This window comes from Aegilops tauschii, chromosome 5 (genome assembly GCF_002575655.3).
Source record: "Aegilops tauschii subsp. strangulata cultivar AL8/78 chromosome 5, Aet v6.0, whole genome shotgun sequence".
In the NCBI taxonomy this organism is placed as follows: Eukaryota; Viridiplantae; Streptophyta; class Magnoliopsida; order Poales; family Poaceae; genus Aegilops; species Aegilops tauschii.
The window spans coordinates 206,868,317-206,877,559 of NC_053039.3; the positions used below are offsets into that span (position 1 = coordinate 206,868,317).

Sequence of the window (9,243 nt, forward strand, 5' to 3'; positions counted from 1 at the left end):
TGGTTTGGTTCGAACACATTAAACTTGTGCTTCCCCTCATTGGAGATTGACCTTCCATGGTTAGTTTGTTGAAAAAAAAGCTTCCATGATTAATGAAATTTGCTTCAGTATTTGTTCTCAGTGGAACGAATTGATGCTTCCATCAACCCAAGAATGAGCTTCCCTGGTTAAGCAAATTAGCTTCAGCTTGACACATGCTTTCTAACGAGTTGGGATGAGTTTCCGAAGAAATAAAAATTACTTCACCATGAATCCACTATTGGTGATGCTTCTGTTATTGTTCCCTGGACAAACAATAATATGGTTAATCACAGATCGTTCATTGCTTGGGCTACTTGCTTTCTGCATGGCCCTCGGTGAAGTTTCCTCAAGGTGGGGGCAGCGAGCACTAGCATCGACGCCCAAAACTGTGTTGTGTGGCTAGTGGAGTTTGCCGATCACGCCGAGCTCCACGCATGGTGCATCGACGCGGAAGCAGCAAAGGGAGTCAGCCGGTTGTCTACGGTGGCTGACGACGAAGCACCTGAATGCGCCCATCTACAACAAGAACATCGGAAAACTGCTAGAGGAGTACGACATGGCCAGTCGGAACCAACTTTAGCACATACAAAATTCAAGATTCAGGCCTTCTTATTCATGGCGCTACAGCGAGTCGCCGTTGTTGACGTCCAGGCCGTCGTCTTCTATTATGTCAAGAGTGGTGAGGTGGAGGGGATGGAATGTGTGTGGCGTGGTGGATGGAGGTGAACCATGAGAGCATCTTCAGCCGCGCCCCCAACAGGCCCCCCAGGCCACTTTTTCGGCGCTGGCGCCGAAAAAACGCTCCAGACGCGCCCCCAGGACACCGAAATCCGCCGGTTCGGCTCGTTTTTGGGCCCGGCGATCGCAGGTCGAACCCGGCGCACTGGGGGCGCTCGGGGGCTCTGGCGCAAGGGAAAAGCACGGCTGGCCCACACCGTCAGGCGAAAAGTCAAGTTTTCTTCCTTGACTCGCCTCCCACCACCCGCGCGCTCGGCCGCCAACAGTTGTATCCCGGTGCCGCCCACCGCCCTTCACCGCTAGATAGCCAATCCCCGCCGGAAAAAGAGCAGAGGTTCGCCGAGGCAGCCCCTCCACCAGCAGCTGGGTGTTTTTCCCGCTGTTTTCGGCCGTAGAGGGGCAGTTTAGCGGCAGGTACGCGCCCATCGGGCGCAAGTTGTTCGGCGATTTGCCTACCTCGGCGATGGACTCGGACGACGAGGAAGCGCTCGCCGCGCTGCTAGAGGAGAAAGCCGAGGCCGACGTCCAGGAAGATGAACATCTCATGATGCTCGCCGCCCTCGCCCAGTTGCTGGCGAGCAATGAAAAGCCGCGGCGAGGTGGCTCGGCGCCGGGGCGGATGAAAGCAAAGAACTGGCATCGTCTCGAAGGCTACTGCATGCTCTACTCCAACTACTTCGCCGATGCTCCACTGCACGGCGACAAAACATTTCGGCGTCGTTATCGGATGAGCCGAAAGCTCTTCCTCATGATTGTGAATTCCATCCGAGAGTTCGACAGCTACTTCAAGTGCTAGATAGATTGCACCGGCAAATTTGGATTCACCTCGATCCAGAAGTGCACGACAGCGATGAGGATGCTTACATACGGAGCTCACGGTGATTCACTCGACGACTATGGGCGCATGGCCGAGTCCACCACCATTGAGTGTTTCTACAAGTTCTGTCGGGTAATGGTGGCAGTGTTTGGACCGCAATACTTGCGAACACCCAATGCGGAAGACACTGCTCGGATCCTAGCACAGAATGCAGGAAGAGGATTTCCTGGGATGCTTGGAAGCATCGACTGCATGCATTGAAATGGAAGAACTGCCCATTTGCTTGGCAGGGGATGTACAAAGGCGCCAAAAGCGGTTGCAGTGTGGTACTTGAGGCGGTGGCCACACATGACCTCTGGATTTGGCACTTCTTCTTTGGTATGCCAGAAACTCACAATGACATCAACGTGCTGCAGTGCTCCCCTGTCTTTGCCAAGCTTGTTGAAGGTCATTCTCCTCCGGTGAACTTCGAGGTCAATGGGCGGCACTACAACAAGGGGTACTACCTAGCTGATGGCATCTATCCGAGATGGTCTACATTCGTAAAGACTATCTCAAACGTTGTGCCAGGAGGCAAGAAGTCCCACTTTGCCAAGGTGCAGGAGGCTTGCCGGAAGGATGTCAGGTGGGCATTTGGTGTGCTCCAATCTTGATTTGTTGTTGTCCGGTACCCTGCTCAGACCTGGTCGAAAGATCAAATGTGGGAGATCACGACTTGCTGTGTCATCTTGCACAATATGATCATCGAGAGCGAGCAGGAAGAGCCAATGTTTGACATTGAACCATACTACAGGCAGGGTCCTCTAGCCGAAGTTGATCACCAGCTACCGGCAACCTAGACTGCCTACCTGTATGCGTCAGGAGATCCGAGACCCACAGGTGCATCATCAACTGCAGCAGGATCTGGTGGAGCACCTATGGAGGCTCAAGGGGGACGCTGGGCGTGACGTGTGATGAAATATGAGTTTTTTTGTTGAACTATATATTTTATATTGAACTATTTGTTCTTGCACTATTTTGTTGAACTATTTGATTTTCTGTGATGAACTATGTGATAAAAAAATATTTATGTTAAGAATTCAACGCCGAACCACGACGAACCACGCCGAATATGGGCCGATTCTCGCCCATATGGGCCCTTATTCGCCGAAAGTGGGCCGAAAACTGGGCCAATAACTGAACCAAAAATATTTATGGGGCGACCTAGGGCGACGGCTGGACGCCCAACCGCCCAACCGCCCCAGCGCCGATTGTACCGCCGGCTCGCCCCAGGCAGCAATTTTTATGCCTCCTGCGGGGCCAACGGCTGGAGATGCTCTGAGGTGGATCGGAAGCATGGGTGCAGGAGACCGAACCTGGACGCCTCTAGGGAGAGTGCAGGGTATCTCGGCCGTGGGGTGAATGTAGAATCAACGAAGCAGGAGTGGTCTGATGATACATTTGTATCATACTACATATAGGAAGTGTTTCCCATTATGTATGAGAAAAGACCCACCATAATATTTAACCATGTATGGAATACTATTTTTCATTCAATTATTCTACCTATATTTTATCTTATATACTCTTTGCCTTACTCGCTTATTTATCTCAACATGCAAGCATGCCACCTCACCCATACCATTATAAGTGGGATAAGACCCACCTTAACATGCAATCATGCATGGAAAAAGACCCACCACAATATTCAACTATACATGAAAAAATATTTTCCATTCAAGTATTCTACTTATATTCAAAAAATATTGTTACAACTATATATAGTCAAATATAATAAGTAATATGTATTTTCAATTTTGGTTCTCGTGCTATCAACCCAAAATTATCAATTCCCGCGGCAATGCACGGGGCATCCTCTAGTTACTTGAATGCCCACAATCACAACAACAAATCCAAATTTGTCCAAAATACTGAAATAATAGATCATAGAGAAGAAGTCACAGAACACACAAAGTGAAGAAGTGTTCAGACAACATGGTTTTATTTAGTGATTTGTAGAGCTTGTAGTTGAACTGCCCATTACCAATTCAAAGTACTACGAATTAACCAGAAAAACAATGCACTCAGGTTTGCTAATAACCATCACTGTGATGTTTAAAGACCAGAGATCGTTCAGTCCAAAAAATATATACTTAACAATTCAAACTCGTCACCAACTCATAACCTACCATAGACTATGGCACTATACAATGATCACCTGTATACTGACATCCACAAACTAAGAAAATGTCAGACTCCATCCAGAACTTATCTAACCTACCAAAACCAACTGTTTTCTTTTGATTCACATTCACTTTGCGTTGGCGAGCAGCCTCAAGACGTTGCGCATCTTCGGCCGAGCATCGGGAGAGAAAGTAACACAGGAGAGCGCAATATTGAGGACTGACAGCATCTGGCTGTGAACACCAAGTGAAGTTCTTGAGACCCTGGTGTCAAGGACCTGCTCCCTTTGCTCAGGCCTAGCTGAAAGACTGAGAGCCCACTTGGCTAGCTCCATGCCATCACTGACAGATGGTTTCCCTGTTAAGAGCTCCAGTAAAATGACTCCAAAGCTATAAACGTTCCCAGCCATCGTCAACCTCATAGTGTATGCATACTCTGCAATCAAAATTCGGTGATATTTGGTGTTAGTACATATGAACTTTTCTGAATTACTGAAATAACTGAACCAAAAATTGCAAGATTGTCGTGGGGGCTTGGTTATTAGAGGATGGCAGCTTATGCTCTGAGGCAGTTATCTGTTTGAACTATTATTTGCCCTGTTGAAACCCTTTAGTTTGGATGGCAGCTTTCAACATAACACTATAAAGCATGGGCTTGAGTGTCTAAATTAAGCGAGTGAAAGAGGAAGCATTCCATTGGAACACTTCAGGAAACAAGATGATACTTCAAGTGCTGAACAATGGGGAAGATGGAATTTGGAGCTAACATTCACGCGTATTTGCAGTCAAGCACATTAAGAAAAATTTCTACAAACAAGAAACAGATGACATGTGTTTGTAAATGAAAAATAGCAGAAAATATTCATTTCTCAAAAAAAAATCAACAAGTTGACTATAGCTGCTCAAACTGAATCAGAATATGAGGATACATGTTTTACCTGGTGGAATATAGCCAACTGTGCCAGCAATGGTTGAAAGGCTCCCACTACTTTTAGAAGGATCGATAATTTTGTAAAGCTCAATATCTCCAATCTGAGGCTCATTCGTTGACTTCAAGTGGATAGTCCTCGTCGACAGATCAAGAAGCAGAACCGGTTGAGTGCGCCCATGAAGAAAGGTCAGCCCTTGGGCCACCCCCAAAGCAATGCTATACCGTGATGTCCAGTCCAGAACATGTGACCTTCCATCATGCAGTAAGTCGAACACCGTTCCCTTGTACACATACTCATAGAGGAGGTACGCATTGTCTTCTGTCAAGACATAAGCCAATGGCACCATGACACTGGAATTGCTTAGCTTGCCAAGTACCTCAAGCTCATGGCCAAATTTCTCTTGGCTACCAACCTGGAATATCTTGTCACTCCAATCAAGCTTTTTCACAGAGTAGATTGATCCATTTGGCATCATGGCCTTGTAGTAGGTGCAGAATCTTGTCTTCAGGAATATGTTGTTGGGATTGGAGACTGCTTTCATTGCATACGTGAAGTCAATTCCAGAGGTGTGCACACTGCTCATTGTTATGAAGTGGCCGTCAATGACTTGACACACACCCACTTCAGTTGATGGTCCTTCGTCTTCCACACGATAAATCCTCTTGGACAATGCGAGCATAATAATAGCAGCCAGCAAGCACAGTCCAACAAGAGAACTGACAATAGCAACAATAATCACAACAGTATGTGTCCTTGTCTTCCCACTAGTAGGAGCGTCATTACTGTTTTCCCTGTCATCTGTAAGATCAGGATTTCCACTGCTATCAACAGTCACACTTGAACGGAATGCAGGAAGAGACCCAGATAGGTGATTATAAGATAGCACCAACTGTGTCAAGCTCTGCAGACCCTCAAGTGAGGATGGCACTGGACCAGACAAGTTGTTGTATGAAAGGTCAAGGATCTCTAAATCTTTTAAAACACCGATATTTGAAGGAATAGATCCACTGAGATGGTTGTGACTAAGATTGAGAACTGTGCTCAAGCTGGTCGGCATTTTTGGGATGGTACCAGTGAGGGAATTATTTGCCAGATTGAGTTCAATTAGAGACTGCAATGAACTGACTGAAACTGGAATGGCACCGCTGATCTTGTTCCCTTGAAAATTCAAGTTGGAAAGCTTTGGAAGGTTGAAAATTCCCATTGGTATCTCTCCAGTGAATGAATTCAGACTAAGATTCAAAGTGCTCAGATTTGTTAAATCAGAAAATGTACTTGGGATAGATCCCCTGAGATTGTTCATTTGAAGCTTCAGAACTACCAGCTTGTCAAGGTTACTGATTGCATCAGGCACTTGCCCCTGAAGATTGTTCGATGCCAGATTCAACAAGGACAAGTTCCTGCATCTTCCAAGCTCTGAAGAGATATTTCCCGTCAAGTGATTGTTGTCCAACTCAAGATAAGCCAAGGCCAAGGCATCACCGATGGTGTCCGGGATGGTCCCATTGAGCTTGTTATCACCAAGCCTCAAGCGGTAGAGGTTTGAAGATAAGTTCCTAGGAATTGGTCCTTGAAGGTAATTGCTGGAGAGATCAACAGTCTCCAATCCTACAGGAGCAAGGAGATCAGAGGGTATCTCCCCACTCAGACCATTGTAACTCAAATCCAACATCTTCACATGCTTTGTAATACCACTGGGTATAGAACCAGTAAAATTGTTCTGATTAGCCGCAAACCGAGTGAGCGTCATGACACTCGACAAGCTCGCCGGTATTGTTCCAGTCAGGTTATTACCAGAAAGGATTAAGGTCCTGAGCTTGGGCAGCTTCCGGAACTCATCAACGACATCACCAGTGAGACTGTTCTGACTAAGATCCAACAGGGTGAGGTTTGAATAACTGAACAGGCTGCTTGGAATTGAATCATTGAAACTATTACGAGACAACACTAACTCCTCCATAGAGCTAGGCATTCTTAGAGGGACAGCACCAACCAAATGATTGGAGCTGAGGTTCAGGCTCCTCAACCTAGGCATAACACTCAACTGGGTGGTCACAGTTCCAGTGATGGAATTGAAGGAGAGATCAAGAACCTCGAGCCGAGAGAAATCGGAGAGATCGCTTAGTCGCCCGACCAGACGGTTGCTGCTGAAATTCAGCACCCGCAACCCGGCAGTCATGGGGCAACGAGAGAAATGGTCCGTCAAATCGGCGAAGTAATTCTTGGAGAGATCGAGGGACTGTAAGGTGTCGAGAGAGCATAAGGAGGCAAAGAGCGTGGGGTTGGATATGGAGCAGCCAGATAAATCGACTTCGGTCACCACCGAGAAGGAACTGGAGTTAGAAGGGGAGCAACCGATTCCTCTCCATAGGCATGGATTGGAGACGGTTGTGTTCCACCCGGCTGAGCCCACAGAGCGCGAGAGATCCCTCATGATGGATTCCTGCGTGCTGTTTAGAGGAAGGCGCGGGTTGCCGGCGGCGGCGGCGGCGGCGGACACATGGAGGCACAAGAAGGTGAAGAAGGAGAAGAGCGGTAGCGGCCCCGAGAAGCCAAGGGTAGAGGAGCAGGAACAGTACCTCTTCCTGTCCCCCATGGCCGGCGATCCTCGGCCTTTTCTCTTGATTCAGTTGGCTCCCTGCTGATCTTGGTCGGTTGGAGCAATAGGCAAAAGGGACTCCCCTAGGTTTCGGGTTTCTCGGCGGCCATGGCTGTGTGGTGCTCCTGCCCTCGGGTTTTGGTTGGCATTTGAGGATTCGAGACGAGTGTTGTAGAGAGGGAAAGGGAAGACTGCAGTTGTCCAGTCTTGGGAGAATGGAATGGGAGGTGGGTGGGATCTTCTCTGTTTGGGTCCAGAGTTGACTGACTGACTCACTCACGTATTTGGTGGGGTGACCAAAACCTGAGTTTTATTTTTAGAAAAAACCCGGAACCTTAGTGAGATTTTTTTAACGTATGCTCATACATACACACATGACGCACGTACACCCTATTCCCATGAGCACTTCCGAGAGACGCAACCGACACATCATTTTATGATTGACGAAGTCGTCATGGACGCCTTCATAGTCGATATTAATGTCTTCTTTCACTGAACACACATCGCCGGAACTAAGAACTTTGTTGTATGCGATTTCTCGGTTGGATTTGCAATTTTGCATGCCAAAATCTGAGGGCCAATCATGAACACCAAGTTCCGCATGAAATTTACTAAAACAGTTCATACAGGTGTGAAATGCAAACAAGATTATTGAAACCAACGAGCTAGTATGTGGAGTATGGACCATGGACCATAGGAAAAGGACGCATGACGCGTTGGAACTTGGAAAATGGAAGATGATCTTGACCAATCAAATACGTTTTGGTTTGGCTCTACCTGGAAACAGTTCTCACTCGGGAAGGGAGAGGTGGAAACCCTGTTTAACCTCTTTTCTTTTGTCCACAAAAAAGAAAAAAAAAGGATCGCTGTCAAGATCAGAAAGAATAGAAAACACAAACTCTGCCAAACAGGCTCTAGCAGACTCCATAAAGTGAATCAATAACTAGCTAAATGCTGGTGAAAGAAAACAAATTCTTCGTATGTGATGCGACTGTTCCAAAATTCCAGTGATCTACTGCATACCAACAACAGCACCTGAAAAGAGAATGCAAAAGTAAATAAGAGCATTTACAGTCGGATTTGCCAAATTCGACACCCTACACGCTCGTGGACACGCCCGGGCAGTGACCGGGCTGTCCCCAAATCGGCGCGTCCACAGCTGCGATTTTCATATCCGGCACTTTATGTCCATACAAAACCATGCAACGTACTACAGGAAGAGGACATATAAACATATAGCAAACAGATATAATTTACATATAAACATCACCAAAAGTGAATCACACTTCGATCACCCGGCAAATTCTAATTGGGTAGTACTACGAGCTAGCTTATAGAAACAGGAAGAGGGTACACCTTCACCACTTCCTCGCCGGTCCTTTGCCCCTCCGGATACCGGGCTGTTGTAGTCGTCCGCGACAAGAGATGAGTCAATGTCGGAGCCGTTGTTGTTCGAGCCGTCGTCCTAGGAGGAGGAAGAGGAGATGACGATGTAGCGCTTCAAGCGTCGAACAATGCGGTCCTGCTTTTGCTTGAGCTTGGCCACCCTCGCCGCCTCCACTGCCTCCCACTCAGACTGCTCAATGCCGAGCCGGAGCGTCTTGCGGTTGATCTTTCGGAGCCGTCGGGCGTCTGTCTCCGCCGTCGTAAGTGACCAGTGGTACACCCACTGGAGGAGACGGTCCTTCTCGTCGGGCACCGTCGGCATCACGCGGCGGCGGCGGGAGGACTGCGGAGCTGCGCTCGACGCGGCCGCCCTCTCCCTTGCCTTCTGCCTCTCTCGGCGGGTGGCCCGCGCCTCCGATTCCGGAGTGCGCATCCGACGACCGGCGGAGCGGGCACTAGAACCCACCGCTGCCCGGGCGGAGCAGCGACCAGAGGGGGAAGAGGCCGACGGACGGGCGTTGCCGATTGAGCTGCCCACGAAGATCTGCGCGCGGGGCGGGAAGGGCCAGCTCTGGCGTCGGCGCTACG

At 48.3% G+C, this 9,243-nt stretch overlaps 1 protein-coding gene across 1 annotated transcript; it reads right to left on the bottom strand.

Moving 5' to 3' along the window:
* Window positions 1–3,644: 3,644 nt before the first annotated feature.
* On the bottom strand, window positions 3,645–7,556 carry LOC109750609 (uncharacterized). Its single transcript, XM_020309569.4, has 2 exons — window positions 4,677–7,556; window positions 3,645–4,174 (listed from the first exon to the last, which is right to left on the bottom strand). The coding sequence occupies exons 1-2, from the start codon at window positions 7,264–7,266 to the stop codon at window positions 3,867–3,869; spliced, it is 2,898 nt and encodes a 965-aa protein (XP_020165158.1). The 5' UTR covers window positions 7,267–7,556; the 3' UTR covers window positions 3,645–3,866.
* Window positions 7,557–9,243: the final 1,687 nt, after the last annotated feature.